The 22,536-nt window shown below is 42.9% G+C and overlaps 1 protein-coding gene across 2 annotated transcripts in view; it reads right to left on the bottom strand.

Annotated features, from left to right (window-relative positions):
- LOC116847778 (inositol-pentakisphosphate 2-kinase) overlaps nucleotides 1-22,536 on the bottom strand; it is a 166,170-nt gene that overhangs the window by 83,208 nt on the left and 60,426 nt on the right. For both annotated transcript variants that reach the window (XM_032823132.1, XM_032823131.1), the window contains exon 2: nucleotides 17,684-17,736. In XM_032823132.1, coding sequence (XP_032679023.1) covers nucleotides 17,684-17,736 — 53 coding nt within the window. The remainder of the gene's footprint in view (nucleotides 1-17,683; nucleotides 17,737-22,536) is intronic.

Genomic DNA, 22,536 nt, shown 5'->3' with positions numbered 1-22,536 from the left:
CTCTCTCTCTCTCTCTCTCTCTCTCTCTCTCTCTCTCTCTCTCTCTTAGCTGTGATAGGTCGAATTAACGCGGAGATTAAATACGAACATTCGCGCACGGAGGAGCTCGCACGCGTGAATGCGCAAACGTCCGTCAAGTTCTGATTCTGCGGAATGTCTGCTCGCGAAGAAAATTCCGCCTTCTGGATTTCTCGTCGCGTAATTGTATCGCGTCGTTCATTGAATTCCGCTGAAGATTGCGCAGGGTCTAAAGCGGGTTTTAGACACTGCGGAGGAGAGGAGCGGCGAGCTTGAGTACCGGTGTAATTTCGGCCAGGTTCAATTTCCGGCGCTATTTGCACGCTTTCTTTATTCACCGTTACCGCGCGTGAGTGATGTCCAGATATCAGCTCGGTAATATTATATTGGTATCCATGCGAAAGACACATGATCGTAAGCGCTGTGAGAAAATCGTTCGAAAAAGATCGAGCAGAAGAAGTCAGATGTGCGTGAGTCTCGTCGCACAAGTTGCAATTACGTCGGGGCAATAATTTAAGAGAATTATAAAGGTAGGAATTTCAACTGCAAAATCGAGCTGACGGGGTAAAGGTTACTCGAGCCTGGTCGGTTAAATAAATAAGACGATAAATGCAATGACTGATAATGTGCTGGGTCAGCTTTATGATCGCCTCATTGAACGAAATTTTGCGCTTATATTTTACGCAAACAGAAAGCGATTCAAAGCTCGCTATTACTGATATAAATTTTACTGAAATAATTGGGGAAGTCAACTCATATATAATCCTGAAATTGAGTTCGTTCAAGGGGCTACATACACCCAAGTGGCCCGAAAAATGGCGAAAATTCAAATGTTTGAATTCTGCTTATTGACTTTATGAACTTTATGGATTTTATGGAAGTGACCTTTCGACAAATGATTTTTCATATTTCTATTTGCGCATTACATGATGTCCATTATGAAAAGTTGAAATGTAACGCTGTTATTACTTTCGTGTAGCTGTTATTGCTTTCGTGTAGCTAGTCGTCGTTATTCGACATTTTCTCTACACACAACCAGAGAATCTCCCGCGCCATTTATCCGAAACAAACAAAGCTTAAATCTATCAAAATAGATAAACAAAGCTGATCTTTGTCGTAGCCGATTATTAAAATATTGATTTTTGATAGAGTTATATTAACATAGAGTTATATTAACATAGAGTTATATTAACATTCAAAATTGGCACATTTTTCGCTAGAAATATCTTTTAGTTTGTGAAACAAATAACTAAAACAGATATTAAAGAAATCCTACGTTTTCTTTGATTCGCCTCGAATTATCTCAATCTAAATTCTTTTTCCACGATACATGAGAAAGGAGGACAAATTTAGTACGAGAAAGAATTCAAACAACACAAAGTATTTAAAGGACGTCTAAGAGATGTCTGAGAAATGTCTAAATAGAAAAGTAGGACGCCTGAAGGTGTTTCTTAGACACTCGTGTGGTCTAGGAAGTAATTACATCGGACAATCGTCGCTCGGGAAGACATCTGAGGTCAAGAAGGCAATCGTATATACCTCGGGACGAGTGTCATCCGATGATAAATTTGTCGACACGTCAAGAATCTCATGATGTCGATTTGCTTTCGCCGTACGAACGTAGTTGTCTCGAAGTCGCGTTTAGACTCACGGAGAGACTTACAGGATGGCGAGATGACATCGAAGGCTCTTTCGGAGACGGCGCAGAGGAGCAGCCGGACATGTCGTGTGTCCCGCACGCAGGAGACGAGGACAGTTTTCTCGCCGCGTAAGGATCGACCGGCGAAAGGAGCGACTTCTTTTACTTCGTGCGCGAAACCCTCTAGCGAGCTTTTTCACTTTACGAGGGATACACTCGTAAAAGACGCCTGTCCGTCCGTCTGTCTGTCCGTTCATTCGCGACGGCTGTGTCTCACATAGAACGCGATATAATCGAGCAGCCTGAGCGTCTAATTTGGAACTTCTTCCCCGAATCGCTCCCTCCGAGGAACGTGGAATTAGAGGATGCCAGCTAGGGTCTCGCCGACCCTAGCGATCTCTCCTGAGGGAGGAAGAGAGACAGAGACAGAGAGAGAAAGAGAGAGAGAGAGAGAAAGAGAGGAAGAGAAAGAGAAAGAATACCACATGCGGAAAGACACATCGGGGGACGTACGTGCGGGAGATATCAGAATACTAAAAGAAAATCAGGAAAAATCGCTCGGAATGTTACTACACCGTAGAAAATCCATCGATTTTGTTAGTTTTCATAATTAACTCGAAAAGAAAAAAAGTTTCAAACAATTTAAGCTATTTAATCCAAGCTATTTAATTGAGAAAAACGAGAAGGTCAATAAACTGGTACGCAGATGAAAGTGTCTGATTCATAGAGTGATTACACTCTTATCAATAATCAAAAAACGTAATACCTATAGTATCTAAACGTAACATTTATTAGAATCTAAGAATGTCTCGCATAAATTTGTTAAGCCGTTAGCGATTCACAAGATGGGAATATAAGTATGAAATAACGTTTGTGTTTATTATGGTAATATATTTAAATCACGACCCACACACTTTTCTATCTACCTCCTGGTTCGCATGAGTTCTCTTGTTTTTCTCAATAATTAACTCTATTAAATTGCGATTATCTTTCTCTCCCGATTAACAGTTTCAAATTTATTGTGTCGATATTATTGCATTGACTGGACAATAATCGCAAGAAAACAGAAGCTCCATATCTCTTTTGAATATAGTTCTTAAACGTCATCAAAGATTATAATTTGTAATTCTGCAAATGGTTATGTAATAAATTTATTCTTATATTTTCTTTGCCATTCTTAGAAAAATGGATTTCTCCCATAAGTACATAAATTAGTTCAATCTGTCCCTCGAATGTTCCTTCGATCAAGCAACAACTATAATAATCGGGGCCAATTTTTCCGGGTTAAAAGTAGCGTTGCAGAGGATACTTGCGGATTCTTTATCGTGGAAATTTCAAAAAAATGCAACAGAATTCAGCGCGCTAGCTCGTCTAGCTCAAAAGACGAGTTTCACTATGAGTTTCTCGCCGTATCCCAGAAACTATCTAAAGCCGTGCATCTGAACCCGCGCAAAGAGGCACGAAGCAAGAGCGATGCGCGAACGGAGGCCAAAGATCGACCAGCCTCAAGCAAACGAGGATCTCGATCTCTCAAGCGCGCGTTAGCGATCGAAACACGGCGGAAAAGCGACGTGGAACAGCAGCTGCGAGTTTCTACGGAAACTCGAAGAGATGTATAAAAAATTACGGTTAACTTCGAGAGTTGTGTGACTAATGTTTGTTTCTACCAACTTCAATTAACTTAATTAGCTGGTTATTCCAACGGAATTGACATCTATCAATTCTGACTAACGAGAAATGCGATTGGTTAATTCCGTTGGAATCATTGGCTGGTTAAGTTAACCAAAGTTGGTACAAACGGCCATAAGTGTCGGTTCAAGACGACAGTCTAATTATACATACGTTGTTAAAAAGAAAAGAAAGATCCATCGAATCGAGTTAAATGAACTTAAATTCAGAGTTATACATGGCAATGTTTTCTTCAGCGAAAATTTTGGTATTCTTTTAATCTCCTTCTTTGTATAAGACAAACTCAAAATTTAATGATGTTGTAATAAGGTTGATCCATTGCACTACTTTTACATTATTTATCGTTTAAATTGTTTGATTTCTCACACGACACACATGTACGAAATTATTATATAATTATACATAATAATATGAAAATATATCAGTTCTCAGTCAAAAGGTGAATAAAATCATTAATGATTTCAATTTTTAGCGGTGTTAATATATTATACAATGCGGGTTTTATTAAAATCATTATAAAGATTAGTTATATCTGAATCTTTGTTATTTTTCGTTCGTGAGAATAGTTTGACGGTACAAAAATTTTAATCGCGTATGATACAGTCAAAAATAAATGAGCCACTTACATAAAACTTTTTTTATATATTATATTTAATGTAAAGAAAACCTAAAATATAACGAGAAATTATCTTTATTTTACATCTTTTTTTACACTTTGACACCTCTTTTAATCTAATATACTGGGATCAAAAACAACCCCATAGCAATTTTGTTATGTAACAGGCAATTGAGTTGCCTTAACAGTGTTTGAAAACCTTATATTCTTACTAACTGTAATGTTTTTTTAGCACATGAACCGAATGTCTACTAACTCTCTTGCTCTACTAATTTGTGGATGTAATTGACAAAATCGTATAGGGTCGAAAATGACCCCAGTGTGCCAGATGAGAGTTAACCCTTCGATCAGAAGGAGAATTATTCAAACATTTCAATTGGATCGATCTCTTTTAGTGGTTGAGAGAACATCAGTATGTAGAAGCACGTATCAGTTTCGCTAATCTTGTACCGTTGACGAAATTTTGTAGTTTAAATTCCTACGTCAGATTGCTGACCCGACTCAATTCTTATTCGATTTGACTCGGTTACAGTTTGCGCAACATGATTTTGCGTAACCCGGTTCTTTTTACCCGACTGTTCTCCGCCTGTTACACCGATCCTTGGAGAATTCGCCGCTTTAAATAGACAAAAGGTGGCGTGTCGTTACCCGCGAGACGTTCGAAATACACTCCGAAAGGCCATACGAAATGTCGCGACGAGTGTGGACACGAGCGCACGGTGATTTGCTAACATCAGGGCCATCTAACTGTTTTATAGAACCATCCTACTTTTCTTCCAGCGGATCAGCGAGGTGCTCAACCTCTATCCCCGTCGTCTATCAACGCCGTTCCGACCGAAAAGGAGCTGATGTACACGCCGTGCCGAGACACACAGCCGGGAGAGAACCTCCGTCTCTCCTCCGCCTCTGTGTCTTGTCGCGCGGCGCGACATGCGGCCGGTTTCGTAATTTGCGACTTTGCGTTTCTATCCGCGCGTGGAGATAATGCGAGATATCGTCTCGTAAATAATTTCACTCCCCGCACCCCACGTTTTCTGCACTCCCGTCGACTCGCTTTGTCTTCGAATGGAACATTCGAGGAGAATCGGAGCTCAGATCCCGTCGCTCTCTGTCTATCAATCCGCGAATTACCGTCTCACAACGGAATCCCCCTTTTACCGCGAAAATCGCTCGTAATGCAGAGCCGCGGAAAAAGACGGATCCCAGAGAGAGGAAGAGACAGAGAGAGAAAGATAGAGAGCGAGATAGAGCGAGCAAGAGAGAGAGAGAGAGGAGGAGGCCGAGAGTCAGGGGCCAAAGAGCGCGTCGGGGGCCGAGAGAAAACGAGATCTTGATCTCCCTCGACCGGTCGTGCGGTCGAAAATGGAGCCCTCGCGGGCCTCCGATCGAAGGAGCCCGAGAGTGTAGAGCATCAGGGCCGGCTAACTGTTCGGTGGAGGTCTCTCTTTCTCTCTCTTTCTCCCTCTTTCTCCCGCTTTCCTTCTTTCTCACTCTATCCATCGTTGCCTCTTTCCTCCACTATCATCGCCCGGAGGAAACTCGTCGTTCTACTTTTTTTTCCTCCTCCTCCCCCCTCCCGTTCCTCCCATCCCGCTCTGATCGCGCAAACGGTGCTCAGTCGCGGTCGCGGTAAACTCGCGCGATTGTAAAGCTGCCGCCGCCACCGCCGCCGCACCGATATCGTGAATTTTGCAATGATGAATCGCGCTTATTGTGAGATCGTAAATCCCACGCGGCCGCAACAGCGCGCCGACCTCCGAAATGACCATGTAGTACGCCCCTCTCTCTCTTTCTCTCTTTCTCTCTCTCTCTCTAAAAAATTCAATCTCTTTGCGACTGAGTTTTACCTATCGTCTTTGCTTTATCTTAAATTGCTAGCACAATTATTGTTACCGTTATTATCGTTATTATTGATGTCGCGCTCATTCATGTAAAATATATCTACAACTTCATTATATTACTCTACTAGATCTTAAGCTTTGCGTAGAAAAATGCATAATTACAGTGCTCCATGGGTCTCGATTTAACCCGCGGCACTATTACCTAACATTTTCGCTTAATGTATTTGAATGTGGATTTAAATTTAAATAATCGCCTCTCTTATCATTCTTTTCGTCTATACAAACAGGAATGCTGATATTGTTGTGTTATGTTAAAACTAGGATGTTCAACTTTTTGACGCGTGGATTTTACGCTTGGGATTCATTCTGCCATTACTCAGACATCATCTTCCACTTCTCTTTGCACGCTTATTGCCCTTGGCATGCTGAATTATTCCTATTCTCGTTGAATACTGTAAACCCTCGGGCTTAACTAGCCCCAGAGCATCGATATAAACTCTGCTTTACTACTCCCTCTCCGTTTCCTGTTCTTCCTTTATTTTTTTTAGTCGTTTGCGGCCTTCAATCCGAAATCGAAAAGTATTATCGCACGGGCGTTTTGCGTCGAGTCGTAAATCGTTCTCGATCGCGTTCGGCGCGGCATCTCTCTCCCGATAACGCGCCGCACGTGTTATCGTGTGAATCGACACGGTATCGCGGCGGCGTTATCGCGCGGCGTCTCGCAAGTCTCGCTAAGGACAAAATCCGCGCGGGTGCCATTCGGGCGAGGCGTCGGTCTCTGTTTGCGAGCACTTTAAAGAGCGCATGTTTTGACCCGCACCGGCGGTCACATCGTCACCGTCGGCGACCGTGTTCACGGCTGCTTTGACAATATAATTTCCACCGTTCCAAAGGAAGAGGCAGCGACCCGGTGTCATGTAAAGCGCTTTGTTTGCGCGCGCACGCGCGCGCGCACACAAGAGAGTTTATTTTCGTTTGCGTATCAACGTTGCGAAACGAGTGCCTCCCGCTGAATCTTTGAAACAAGCTACGAAGTACAATCGCTTCAGCGAGCTTACGCACGCAAGTGTCGCGTGTGACGAAACTGCGAAAGATCCCTTTCGCAGCTGACGTATCGCGAACGGCGAAATGAAGCACGCTCCACCCGCGACTCGCAACCGGAAAGGGCCCAAAAGGAGATAGAAACGAACAGAATTACCGGCGGATTTAGCGCACAGTATGGGGGGCGATAACAATTCCGCGCTCCCCGTCGGGCTCTCCCCTTTCCCGCTCCTGGTTAGCATACACCCGTCGATCGATACTCGTTTCCCGTTTCGATATGTCGCGCGCTTAACAAGGCGAAATTAATCGCCTCGTTTCTACTCGCGGAGCGACACGCGCTCTCCTAAGTAAGGCGCTCTGCTCGATAAAATCGGACAGAGTCGGCGTCGGGACGGCTAATCGCGCGAGTGTGTGTCCCGCGGAATCGCAAGGCGTGCGCGCGAGAGCTCGAGAGTACGCGACTTTCTCTCCTCGCTCGTCGCGCGGGTCGCGAATTAGCAGCGAGCGGATAGCCGCAGGGCGCGAGCTCTCTCGCGAAAAGTCGCTCGATTTGCTTAGCTTCGTTCCCCTTTCTCCCCAGACAGACGTTGACGCTCGCGGAAACTGTGGTTCGAGTTATAAGATATACTTTAATCTAACTTGGATACGTCCCCTGTGATCAATCATCTGATTCGCGCGGCCGACTTTACGATCGGGAAATTCGCGAAGATTCGATAGCTGTTATGACTAGTAAAAGACAATTTCGTAAACAGAAGTAGTCTTGTGAAACTGATCACGCGAATCGATTGATCGTTTACAGAACCTATCCAAGTTAGTTTAAGGCCTACCGACCATGTAACTAAAAGCAAAGTTTCCGAAATCGATTTGTACATTGAAAAAAGATTTTGTAATATTCAACTAACCTGGATAATAATTACTAAATTGCTTTGGGGAAATAGTTAAAAAAGAAACTTAATATACAAATGAATATAACCAAATAATTTGTAAGTATAAGTATTAGTGAGTAACTTTAGTAAGACTTGGCATCAAGGCTTGTTAACTATTACTATTTACTATTTTACGTGGTATATATTACCAAACAATTTGTTAAATAATATTGTTTAGTAATACTTTCCACTAAGTTAAATTGCAATACCTTAGAACAAGTCTTTCACCAAATAGTTTGATAATTATATCAAATTACTTAGATAATTATTACCAAATTATTTTATTAGATCAACTAATCGAAAACTGTGTTTTACTACTTATTTTGTAATTAAACAGTTCATCAAACAGTTCTATCAAAGTTTATCTGGGCAGATATATTTCCACGTTACTATTTGCTAGTTATTTATGGCATATTGTTTAGAGCAAATTTGGATAATTCTTTCCGCGTTTCTTCCGTATTTCCATTTCATCATTCTATGTGGTGAATATGAACACCACGCGAACCGCTCATGACGGATGCAACCTTTATAAATCGACTATTAAAGTTGCTACCAGATTTACGTACACCCGTCTATCTGGGTCTCTCTGTTCGTTCGTTTATTCGCGCGCGCAACGCAGGCCGCGAATGACGATATACCGCCGTCGAACTTTCCGCTGACCTGGAAAGTCTCGTCGACGACTTCGAGAAGCGACACCCGGCTCTAATGCGGGAGTAAAGTTTCCGGGATTATCGCGACTCGCGTTACTTGAGTTCTCTTTTTGCCTCTTAATCGCAGGACGGAAATGGATGATGTGTTAGCAACACACATTCGAAAGTATAATCGGTGTGTGTTCTTCACTAAAAACTGAACTTATAACTGGCGGCTCAATTGTAAGTATAGCACTGCAATCGCAGTAAAATCTCGCTGAAAGGACCAGCTAATGGTAGTAACTGTTACCATTATCGATGCAAACTCACTTTACAAACTCAAATAAAGTACCATCGCACGCAGAGGGCACGGAAGCTACAAATTTCATTGCCACAAAGTTGAATTCCGTACAGCATATAACGAATTTTTCTATTACAGATCTTGCGGTCAAATCTTCAACCTTAAGTATCTTTTCCTCCATATGTGTTAACATTTTTTTAAGCACTCCATATTAGTATATAGCTTTTTTATCTAAATTCTTTTCAATTTATCGTTTTCCCAGTAGTGTGTAGAAAGTAGTCTGCCAGTGCAGTCTACCTTGCTAAGAAACACAGAAAATTTCGCTAATTTTTAATGACACATTTTAGTTCTTAAAGTATATGAAATGAAAGAACAATCAGTTACTGTAAAATGTTAACCCACTCCTCGGTTGCAGAATTCTTTCATAGTTCAAAAGTAATTTTTATTATAAAATTCTCTCCTGTTACTCACTGAACATCAATGAAACGCTTTTCTTGCTAGTTCGATAAGAAATATTTGTACTGGCTCACTAAGAGAATAAATAATAATGTACTCTGCTTCAATTCGACGGAAAGCTACATTATTCCCCTAGTCTTCGCCGATCGCGGCCTTTGGTATAATCTCGAGAGATTTTTCTACAGACGGCGCGCCTTCTCGAATTAACTTAACATTTTCGCAATCCCGACGAGAGACTATCGTCAGAGGTACACGAGAGAATTTCTCTCTCTTTCTCTTTCTCGTTCTCTCTCTCCTTCTCTCCAAGAAATGTTGAAAATAGATATCCAAGCTTGGAGGAAAAATATGCGAGCGAGAATGCTCGCCTCGCGTCGTCAAATATCTCACGAACGTCTCCCTCTCTCTCTCTCTCTCTCTCTTGCGCACGTACGAGAAGAAGGAAAACGAATTTCTGCTCGCGAAAATTTTCAAGCACGTGGCCAATTAGGAGAGGGGGTAAGGAGCACGGGAGGAACGCGTTCGTTCTCCGAGACGACGGAGGAGAGGAGCAGGTAGAAAACCGTCGAGAGGACGAAGCCCCGTTATCAGGATGGATAACGGTGATAATGATCCGTTCTCTCGGCGAGTCGCTTATTAAAAGTGTCGCGATGCTACAACGCGCGCAAAGAGAAGACATCGCGCTCAAAAAAATGATCTTGCAGTCATAGCGAAAATGTTCTAGATACGAGAAATTAGAGAAGATGTATAAATGACTGGCAAACACCGCGATATCGCGCATATGCTTTGTACTTAATCAATGCAGATGACAGAGACAGAATTTCCATCTGAACTAATTGTGAAATTTGTTAAGAAAGTCCCTCTGCGATGCCCATCTAAATCAAGGTCGTTCACGCTTTTCGTAAAAGTGACTGTGATAGACAAAAAGGACGTGACGTTTAAAATTCTACCTGGACCAGCTCTGGAAATGTCTCTTTGATTGCGGACGATTACGGATTTCGAAGGCTCGTGACGGATAGAGTCCAGCCGAGAAACTAAAGACTCGTCTTACGCGAAGTAAGCTTGGCGTAAAAGAAGTAAGAACAATTCATTTCTTAAGCAAGAGAAATACTTCCGATGCGAGGAGGCTAAAGTATAGGAGATGAGAAGACGCGCAAGCGAAATAAATCGTTTCCACTCCGACTTACATCAAGCTTACTCTGCGTATTGTGGACGAGCCTTAATATTACGATTATTTTTCCTCGTAGACCGCCGTACGCGCCGCTGGTTGTCCGACAAAATCCTACGTGCATTCGCGGATAACATGATAAGTCTCCTTCCACGGACGTCTTCCATTTTCCATATCTGGACAGTTTCTTCGGATCGTAAGCGCTGAGTAATAAATGACAAAGTGTACACAGAGGTCGTATCGCCGCGTCTACGCACGAGTCGAACGTAAATGCGAATTATCTCTCCTATTCGGGCGAGTGGGTGGAGGAGACGAACGGTATCGTGTAATCCGCGAGAGAGCGACGACGCGCCGCCAGTATTTAAGGTAATAAGCGGGTAGAGCAACGACGATGATTTCCAACTCGTACGAAAGCTCTTAAGGTTACCTGCGAGGAGACAAATCATTGTCGTCGTCGTCGTCGGGGCGCACCGGCCGATGCGTGCGTTGCCGTTATATTGCTTTAGCCTTGGCTCGGATTTGTCTGTAGCGAACTTTGAAGGCGACGGTACGAGGATTTAACGCGAGCACGTTTAACGCCCGTCAGCCGGAACATTGGAAAAAAAACTGGATAAAAAGAAGCAAATCTCAGGGCTACGCAAATTTTGCCGCACGAGCTCTGCGATCGAGTGAAATTGAGACACAATCCGATCGAATCGATTGGTCTGGCGGAACAAAGTGAAGAGCTGCTCAAAATTCAACAATTTTTTAACCAGCGGTAGCGTTAACATGAACATTGGTACATACACATACATAATTTGGAGTACGTTCTTCACAGAAACTTGAACTGCAAAATGTAGTTGAGGGCGGAAGATTAATGAAGCTGAAACGTAAAATTATTATGTACACACGACATAGCTGTACTTTCGACTAATGAAAAAGAGTGACTTAACTACACAATACGAACATATATAGTTTTATCTCTGAACTGAAGTGATTGAAAAATTAAGTAAACTAGACGGCAGAAGCATCCGATAATATGTCGGACCAGAGCTTCACGATGCAGTACTAAGCTTGAACTAAACTTAAAGCTCGTTTTAGACAAATGACAATTTAAAAAAGTATCAAAATTTTCGTTGAAAAAATTAGGACAATTAATTTGTCGTGTGCAACCTTAAAATTGAGGTTGTTAAACTCGATTCAAGTTACTAGAAATTTATCTCATGTTCCGGATCAGGTTGATTCCAATCAATTGTCTAGTTTCTATGAGATAATATTATTGGTAAGGTTTAGCATAGCAATCAAGATTTCATTACTAATAAAAATTGCTGATAATTAAATGGTTACAATTAATTTGTTAACAATTACAACAATCAAACCTTCCTATGCTCATCCAGTATACTTTGGCTGTATCATACTTCCAATTTCGAACCCCGAGTCGAAATTTTGATCTTGCTTTCCGCCTCACTATTCCATTCAAGATCTATTTTGACATTAAAAAATGTGAAAAGAGGAATTCATAAGAGTCAAAGTAAAAGTAAATTATATCATTAGAATGAAACCTATTTTATTAACTTAGCTCCTACTGCGTTGTAAAATTCAAGGTTTAACATAGGGCCAAAATTTCGACTCGGGACACCTGAAAAGGTTCACCTCAAGATTTCGATCTATTTATCACCTTATCACCTCAAGAACTCGATCTATGTGTCTCTCGAGAAAAGGACAACAATCCTCCCTTTCGTGAACGTTAAGCGCGATTTTCGCGTTCCCGACGCGAAATACAAAAATTCGCGATAAAGTATTGGCGCCGAGTGCGCGACAGCAGCGTAAACGACGAACCCGCCGTACAACGATACATTTGCGATGAATGCAGAATTGCATTTCCAGCGAGCGACAGTCGTAATTTCTAAATGCGACTACGCGATATAAATATACTGCGACACGTAAAGCGGATCAATCGCGACGGTACGTCTGTCTGCAGACAGAGACACGTTGCTATAGCGCAATTCCATTTATGTCCGCGACATCGATGCAAAGTATATCGTCGTGTGTAAGAATTTATTGCGCGCGAGCCATAATGACGGCGGGCAGTAGTGGTACACTGATGTTCATGAAGGCAATGTCCTGATTTAGAAGGTGAAAAAATAGATGATTTTCGCGAATTTTCTCAAAGAGAATGAAATAATCAACCTCTGTGAACTTTTGGTTACACTTTAATGCACATTTCAGCAATGCAAAAAAAATTTTTTATTGTAAAATTATTTAAAAATGACGGAGTTGTTAGGTGACACCTTATTGTGCACACTTCAGTAGAATCACATAATGGGCACACTGGAGTCTTTCGCGACCCCAGCTACAAAAATGTTTGCTGCAATAAAATTATTCGCTTTTTCATTTGAAAAAATTCCAGGATATATTTCAAACATCTTTTTATATGACAGAATAATTTTTCTAGACGAAATTTGATTTTAAATGAAGAAAAAAATTAGAAAGCCCAAAAACGCGAAAATTGACTTGATTTACCCCAAAAATCATAACTGACACAATTTTTGATATTTCAAAGGTAAAATTTTAAGAAATTACTCTCAAGACATATCTTTTTAAGAAAAAAATTAGTACAATAGCAGGATTTTCAAAAAAGATATTTATTTTGAATATCAAAATTAGGATTTTTGTGAAAAAAAGCAAACAGTTTTTCCAAAATATATAGATTTATTTTAATATATTTTATTTTATTTTCTATTTTTTTTATAGATTTACTTTATTTCTTCTATTTATTTTATTTATTTATTTTTTCTGGGGTCTATTTGACCCCACAGTGCACAATAAGAGTTAATGAATATCAGTGTACGAGGTTCCGTTGCTGGCCAACGACGCTTAAGCGGCCGCATAAAAATTTCCACGACGCGCGCGTGCGCGCGCGATCGATAAGACCCTGTCCGGGATGAAAAATAATTAATTTGTTTTACGGACACATTCGTTACACAAACAACTTCGCAGGGAAACTTCTATTGGATAGTCTCGATCGTGATATCAGTCGTAAGATCATTGACTCGCGTAAACCGAGACATGGCGAGAAAAAAGGATATGTTCGCGCGTTGGTACGCGTTCTGATAGACAGACGTTTGATTACCATTCTTGCAACGTTATATGTAGCTCGAAATTAAACCGTGTCGTGGACATTCACGTTTTATCGTCCGCGATATCCAACTCAAGAAAACTTGATCGACATCGCACTGAATAACAAAGAACGGGAGGAATTCGCAACGAAAACGCGACATTTTGCAGATGAGCAAAGTTTCCGGACTTACGCAAATCGTCGCAAAGTGCAAGTCGTTGCGAGGAGAAGGAGGAGAAGGAAAAGGAGGAAGAGGAGCAGCAGGAGCAGCAGAAGGAGGGTGATTGTTCGCGTTTGATTAGCGGTTTCGAGGATTCGATTATGTCATCCACAGAGATTGGCTGAAATGAGCTCTCGTTCGAAGCAATCAATTTTTATTATTAATAATTCGCCATTCACACCCCACGTGAGCCCGTGACCTATTGCGAACCCTTTCCCGCGTCTCATTTGCGTCACGTGTCTATTTTATGCAGCCTGCACCCGCGTCGTCGCAAGATCAATCACGGCGGGGACTTATTTATAAACAAATATGCTCGCAAGCGACGTCCTGCCTATCGGCGCGCCAATTTGTAAACAAAGTCGACGACGTGTGCGGAATAAATAAGAACGTTGCAAGGGAGACGAGACGCGGCTCGGGTCTGCCAGCCGCGTAGTCTATTTATCGGCCAAGTAATTCTCTCGCCCGGAGAACTTGATTGTCGCATCCTTCGCGTCATACGCCACGTACGATGATGATGGGATCCTCCGCCAACTTACGGAACGTCACGGAACGGAAGGTGTGTATTACGAATTAATGCTGTCAGCATCAACTGCTGTCAGTAATAAATTGCTGGCAGTATAAAAGGATATTTCCATACACGGATGTGTGTATATGTGTGTTTAGGTACCCAAATCCGCGGGTACTACACTGAGAGAAAAAATATCAAAAAAATAGTAAATATTTATATAGAACAAATTATTTCCGCAATACTACATTACCATACAAACAACTTTTGTCTACAAGATTTTCTTTTAAATTATGATTTTTTTTTAATTACAAGAGCGCTTGAGAGATTTGGACTGCAATCTTTAAGGAACTCTTTTTTTAAACAAAAAACGTAATTGACAGTGAAATTCTCTAAAGTGAAAAAGATCGCTTTTACGAACAGCAATTACGAACGATAAATCTATAATTTACGCGCTTTTGTATTCAAGTAACTTCGATTTCTGCGCTGCAGCCTTTAAGGGACTTCCATGGCAATTATGTATTTTGCTTCGAGGGAGAAGTCCCACAGTCGATCTGCGTATAAAAGTACGAAGGTGAAGTCAACGCGAATAGTGAACCACACAAAATAATACATAAAGGAAATACTTCATATTTCGTTTTGACAAAAATATTTCAAATGTTTGTTCAAATATTTTCTATTTTTCGATATATGCTGACGTCAGAAAATATTTCATGAACCATCCACTTTTCGTTGATATTTCTATGCGTGCAATGACTCCGATGCGAATAAATACCCGGATGCTCAGGCAACGTGGGAGATAGCCGAATATCCGGGTACCCGAATATAATGCCCGAAGTACTCGGGTGGGCCGGGAGAATTGACACTGCCATTATGAATTACTTCAACTACACAACAAACCGCATTACCCTGCGGGGTTTGCAGACCACGCGCAAACTTTCTCGGGCGCGACTCACCCCGGAGTAATAAAGGAGCAGTGAGGTAAAAAGAGGCGAGGAAACGGGCGCGATTGTTGAGCGCATCGCGGTCGACGAACCTGCCGACGGCGGAGCAAAAGGTTCCGCGAGCGAGTTCGCCACGTCGGACGCGACTACCGACTTCGCATTTTACCGCTTTTCCCACGGCACCTTTCCCTCCCTCCCCCCTCCCTTCCTCTCACTCTGCCTGCCTGTCTTGTCTGCCTACCTCCCTACTCGCCGTCGTGCTTGTTGTTTCAATCGCGTCGCGATGTCGGAAGGAGGCCGAAGTCGTTTAGCGAGAGAGGAGAGAAAGAAACTCGCGAGAACGACGATACAGTCGATCGCTAGAAAAACGCGATTGGGAGGAGGAGAAGGAGAAGAAGAAGGAGGAAGAGGAGGAGGAGGAGAAGGAAAGACAAGCGGGTCGAGCGCGGAATTATTCAGCGCGGTATCGAGCGACGCGAACAACGGGGGATATAATCGGCACGATGATTTATTAAGAGAAGAGAGGACTCTCGGCCGATTACAGATTTTCTTCGGCTGACTTTCGGCCGGCGCAGTCTTTCCACGGATCGTGAATTGATGCGGCGAAGGGCCGGAGCGGAGGAGGAGGGTGAGGGGGAGGTAGAATGGGAACGATCTCCCCTTCGAAAAATGCGCCGAGGCTCGAGGAGATTCGTTCGTAGAAACGTTTTTCTCCGTCCAGTTGCCGGAGCGAGCGATGACGAGCCGAGGGGAGGGACAAGGGGGAGCGGATGGGAATCGGATCCGCGTATTTCTCTCGCTCTCGAGAGACGAGAGCATTCTCGTTCGTTCCGTCGCCTCGCGTCGAGAACAGGATTCTCGCCGGGTCGCCCGCTACTTCGTGGGCCTCTCTCGTCGTCATTGTCTCGCGGCGATGCCCGCGGGAAACCTCGGCTCCGACCCGCGTTTTTCTTACGCAATTTCGCCGGACGGTAATTCGAATGCGCGAGCGCTCAAACGAGTCCGCGGCTCCTGAGCGCTGCTCATTATCCTGATCGTTAGCGGAAACCGGGGCAGATTTCGCACACCTTTGAGCATTTCGGTGTTAGAACTTTCCAAACAGCTGATTGTTATATTGGCGCGTTGGAAATCAGACCTTCCTCTTTTCCAATCCCTAGTCGAAATTTCATCAATCGATAAAATTGTTTGTGATTTTGTACATGACATGATTGATTAACTTTTTTTATCGATCTGATTATTTTAGCCGAGGAAAATTTTCACCGATTAATGCCCGATATTGAATCAAGCTCAAGGTAAAGTGTCTCAGCAAGGATATTTCCTCTTTTCCACCGTTTTTTCCACAATAAAAACAAGAACGCATAATCAACCTGTTCCGACCTTCCCTACTTTCAGACGGCCATACGATTCAAACAATTCAATCGCGCGTGATGTCTCTCTCTCTCTCTCTTTCTCTCCCCCCCATCGAAACCTTCAACCAAACCTACAGCCTTCATCAACCGCCGAAACCACCTCATGATAAAAATGCGCTTCGCCTCACCTCCTCGCGTCGATTATCGTACGAGCGCGATCGACGGAACTGAAAAACAAATCGTAAATCCTCGGCATTCTGCGTATAATCCCGGCGACGCAATCGCCGTTAACGCTCGTCGTTAACCCAGGAGATGGTGTCGGCGATGGTCTTTGACGACGACTCGGCGCACGCGCACGCGCGTGTTTACCTCGTCGCGTGTAGCCCGACGAAAAATTCCCCGCCTGTTTGCGAAGTGGGTGCGGAGGAGTCGGCGAGCCGCGCCGACCCATTTTCCCGTCGCAATTCCCCCTTTTTTCCTCTTTTTTTTTTTCTTCGCCGTCGATATCAATGCCAACGACGCAACGTGATCCACACCTCGCTCGCGTAACACAGCACGTGGCTGCGCCCATCGCATGCACGTGGCTCTCGCGCACCCCGCGCTCACCGGCCCGAGCAATTATTAATATCGCACGTATTGTTAAAGCCATTGATACGCGTGTCTCGCGCACGGTGATACCGATAGATCCTCACATAACGCGACGGAGAGCCGTTACCCGCAGGCCGCGTTTTCCGTTTAATTTGCTCGGGTAATTATGTAAGTCCTTGTAAACCGACGGCGGTTACGTAACACAGGTGAAATCCCTTCGTCTGTCGCGCTATTCATGCGTAATCGATAGCGTGTCGAATATTTCACGTAAAAAAGACGTAACCTCTCCCTCTCGCGTGCGCGAATACGCGCGCGCACACATACGCAAGAAATCGTGTGTTACATCATTGCGACTTATATTGTAATCTCGATGCGAAACAATGCTAATCTGCAGATAATGGCGCGGAATCTCCGCGTTGCTCAATCGACCTCGACGACAATTGCGTATTTTCCCCAAGTTTTCATTAAGACAACGCGCAAATTCAGGCAAGTGTGTGCGCGTATGTCTGGATAAACAGATCCTAAATTCTCTTGAACCTGTTGGCGATTATCGCGAAGGTACACACTGCCGAGCGCGCAAAAGAACGCAGATCTACCGTGACTATACTTACGTCACGAAACTACATCACCGACGGAGGATCAGGACAAAAAAGACTCACCCGCGGCTATACTGCGTCGCAGCCGAGGACGAACGGTGCTCCGCCGTGGTATCCTGAAAGCAATAACATAAGCCTGCTTGAGCACTCCGCTGAAACCACTCCGCTGAGAAAAAGAAAATCGAATAAAAAGTCTCAGGGTTACGTAAATATTTCGCGCACAAGCAACGAACAATGGTGCAAAAATTCATTCCGGTCGGTCATTGTGGAAATTTGACGCACACGTAAAAATTTTAGCTGCGCGGTTCAGTCGACGGTAAAAGCTAAACGAAATCGAAAGGTAGTTATGTGCATGATACAGATGTTCTTTCACGTTGATCTAACTGCAGAAAAAGTCGATGAAACTACAAAAATTGGTCAGGCGACATAAAACTGGTAATTCTACCTCCGATTGAAAGGTTTAGAAAATCAAACGTGGTGTTATATTTGAGAGAAAAAAGTGGTTATCTCCCTAAAATTATTAAAATAAATAGACAAATAAAATAAATATAAATAAAGTAAAAATAATTAATAAGCTATAAATATGTTATTTTATGATTATTTCATTATGTGTAATTATAGTCACAGGTATCAAACGCGTTATATTCTCTCAGTGTAAATACGCGAAATAACTTGATTTTTCGAATATGTGATCATTTTATTGAACTAAATTTTCAGCTTTTTCTATACAAGAAGAGATGAAGGGAACACGAAGAAATTAAGGCATTTAGTTCGTCATATATAACACTGAAATTCGTTTAACTCGTTTCGAATTGCTTCGGTGAAGCCTGTTTTTTTTTCTTTTTTATCTTATAGCGTACATTCTTTTTGCGCGCAGATATTTATCTTTGAACGAGCCCGTTATGTTTTCGCGCCACGGCAACATTTTTACCACTCGTGTCGAAATTACGACGCAAATGCAGGAAGTATCCGCGTTATCAGCATCAGAGCCATAGGAATACATTATTTGTGCGATTTCGTGATCAGTGGTCGTTCGCACGATCTCTTCCAAACGTGTGTTGGCACTCGTGGTATTTATAGTCACGATAGAGAAAAGCCCGTAATATTGCTGCGGAGCCCGCGAACGTACGTAGCTACGCAGCTGACGTAGAAAAAAAAAAAAGAAATGGATCTGTCGAGAGAATTCACGCCGATTATGGCCACGAGACGCCGCGGAGCGGACGAAGGACGGCTACTATTCAAATTTCGACCCGCGGCGGCGTAAACCTTCGCGCGCGCGCGTGCGTCTCCTCGATTTTGATTATCCACGTTTATTCCGAATAACGTGTTACATTAAACAAAAACAACTCATTCGCGCAACTCACGTCGCGATTAAAGCATTCGGAGTGGCGCGATTAATGCGTAACACAGAGAGAAAAGAACGCAGTAAAATTCTCGTTAATCGCGCAAACGTTAAAATACGCCGCTGTTACCGACTTAATGCGTACCTTATCACGATTAATTACTTTTTTGTATTTTTGCAACGATTCGTTCGGACTCGAGCGATTACACGTTCAGAACCTTTGCCTTCTTCTCTCGATATTTCTTCGTCGTCGTTGTCGTTGTCGTCGTTGTCGACGTAGTCGCGAGAACTCATGCATTTTAACGATGATTTTGAAATTGTAATTCGTACCCGTTCGATCGCCTGAAAAACCGATCGGTCCCACCGCATAATTTCACGGCTCGCGTGTGCGCGCACGCGCACGCTTTTCCCCGGAGACGTAAAAACACGCGACAGAAACCGTGTCGCGGCGACGTTTTCGCGATCGATTGCCATCGCAGACGCGAAGAAACTCCAAAACAGAATTTCCAAAAACGAACGAAAGGCAGTGTGTGGCAGTGTGCTGGTCGATTGAAATTTTCCTTCGCTGAAATAATCGGCAAATCAACAATCAAGATAAAATCACGAGTGATTTGGTAATCTCATGGCTTTTGCGATGTTGTCTGATACTTCGCTTGTTTTCCGGGCTTGGATCGCCTTTCTCCCTTATACTTGGTTTCGACGTTTCCAGTTCACTTCTTCAGGGCAGCAGGGCGAATTGAAACTGTTTCAAAGAAGACGCGGTCCAAACCCGGAAAACAAGCAGAAATCACGTGTGATTTCGTCGACTGATGAAATTGACTATTGATCAAACTCTCATATGTGATTTATTGGTTATACACTGATTAATAATTAATTTTAACAATCAATTAAATTATTTGTGTTTTTATACATAACAATTGATGAATTTTGATTGTTGATTTGCCGATTTCGATCAAAGAAAATTTTAACCGACTAACACTGACGAGAAGTAAAACCTGCACAAAGATCCGCTTTATCACGACGTTATCTTCTGCGTTATCACTTGGTAATTTTTTGGCCGTTGTTTGTGTCGCACTCCTTTTTTCCCCTTACTCTCTTTATCCGGAAAGGCACGCTCGAAAGTGAGGAAAGACCAAAGAGAACAGCCGACGGTTTCGATCGGCTTACGTAATTAACGGGCGTGCGCGGTGTTAAATCGCACGCAATTGAATCACAATACCTATTATCGTTATTGTCGCAGTCATTGTTGTCGTAAGTTCGTTCTATAATGACGCGTCTGATTCGCGTTGCGTAAACGTTGCGTCACCGGCGCGCCATGGAGCCGCGATAATTACTAATTATCGTGCAAATCGCCGGATTATCCGACTCCCTCGACGAAATATCGCGGCGACGAGCCAGACTGACAATCCGACCTCGAGAATGCGCGTTGAAACAGGAGAAAAGGCAGAAAAAAGATATTCGTGTTTCGCGCGTTATAACATGGCGCGCGCGCGCGCGTGTGTGTGTGTGTGTGTGTGCGCGCGCGTGCACGTATCAATCGATCGCGCGAACACAATATCGAGCTCGACCATAACTCAACTAAGAGTGTTCCAACGGAATTATAAATAGTTGGCCCCGATTCAAATGCGTTTATCGGCGGATTAGCGATTTTATTGCCGGCACAATGTAGTATATAGCGCTCCTCTCTCGCTGTTCCGACAAGCCGACACACGCACCGATAACACGCCCTCTCGGAGTCGTTAGCGGTGTGCAATTAAATGCGCGGAATACGGTGTAACGCGACGAATAAATTTCACCGACCCTGCTGACTAATTCGATGGCGTTTGAAGATATCGCCGTTTCTTAACGACTCCTCGCTCTCCCACCCCGCCGGTGATGCGTTTTTTCTTTGTACACGGAAAAAAAGGTTTGGCCGAATTAACCAAATATCTGGTCAAATATGAACGATCCAGAAATTCCGATTGTAACTCGAATTCTGTCAACCGAACATCTTGTTAACTTAAACAGAATTCGGGTTACTTCAATCGGAATTTCTGGATCGTTCATAATCGACCAGATATTTGGTTAATTCAACCAAACCTTTTTTTCCGTGTAGGATATACGTGAGAAATGATCGCACGCCAGGCGGCGTGACAAACGCGACGCAAGTAGACGTGTACACACAGACGCGAGACAATGAGAGGCGCCGTTCGCGTCGTCGCATTCGGCGCAGCAGCTCTTTTCGCGGTCGCGCCTAATTTCTTTCTCTTTTTTTTCCCCCCGGCTCTCCCATAGTTAACAATATGTGTATGTACACACAGGACGCGCCGTTAGTTTCGTTTAATTACGACTCGCGCGACCGTTTCTTACGGTTGATGGCATAAGTGGAACAAAAGAGCGCGGTAAGTGCACCTTCCAGGCGAACGGCTTGATCCATTAACGGATATATCGCGCCGGGACTTATTTCTTTTACGGTTGTAGCGTAAACGATGTCAGAGATAGAGGAGGGGAGGGGGAGGCAGCGGATCGCGACATAACGCGCGCATCGCCGGAGAGCTTTCGCGCCGTTCCCGGGCGACGGGGACAAAGACAAAGTGCCATACATCGAGGAAAATATTGTAGTAAAGATTGCGACGAAATTGTTGTGATCTCGGATCGCGTATACGATCGAAATTACTGTACATTCGTCGAAAAATATTAAATATGTTTGATTTTTTCAAAAAAATTGCTATAATTGCTTGAATGTTTCTTTTCTTGTATCGTATGTTGTCGTATCGCTGACCGTCAAATTAGTTACTTCTACAGTAATTTACACTACAATTTCAGCACCGTCCAACTTTACAAAAAACATTGCAAGGAGAAATATAACTTTAACGTACTTTTTACTACACATTCTCTCTCCGAGTATAATAGTTCAATTGAGAAAATGGAAAATGTTTCTTATAAAGTATTGTTATAACTGTAATCTCTCGGGCCGGAATTTTTATTTTCACTTAAGATTTTTTTATAAAATAAAACAGAAGCGAATTTTAACGAAGAATTTTAATTTTTTTTTAAATGAGCCAAAAAGTTCTCATTTATCTGAAAATAAAAAAATTCTGGCCCACGAAATTACAATTACTACGCGCTACTTTATAAAAAATTGTTTTCATTGTTCTGACTAGACTATTATACACGCGTAAATGGAATCAGAAAAGCATATAAAAGCTGCAAGCTCAGAACAAATGCCATTTCCGTGTAAAAACAAAAAATTAATTTTTTTGTTTAACTGAAAAAATTATATTACTAAATTATATTGAAAAATATATATTACTTAATTACAAATATGAAATTTAAATATATTCACTCAATAGTTTCCCTTGAACAAATTCCCAAATAATGTTGCGCTTCCTTAGCCCGAAAAAGTAATTTGCTCCCTTCTCAACTCGACTCGAGTTGTTTCGATCATTTTTTTCTTTTATATTTACATCGCTTAGGCAACGAGATGCGCTGCATTTCATTATTTTGCATTTTTGCGGTGTCGTACGCGTCCCGGAGAAAATGACGCTTTCGCTCGGTCGTCTCGAAAAACGTGTACGCGACCTCCCGCCTCCGC

Source organism: Odontomachus brunneus, unplaced genomic scaffold (genome assembly GCF_010583005.1).
Source record: "Odontomachus brunneus isolate Ranch 3 - 2012 unplaced genomic scaffold, Obru_v1 Obru_scaffold_083, whole genome shotgun sequence".
NCBI classification, from domain to species: Eukaryota; Metazoa; Arthropoda; class Insecta; order Hymenoptera; family Formicidae; genus Odontomachus; species Odontomachus brunneus.
Note: the sequence above shows the minus strand (reverse complement) of the source record. Positions and strands in the feature narration are given on the sequence as shown.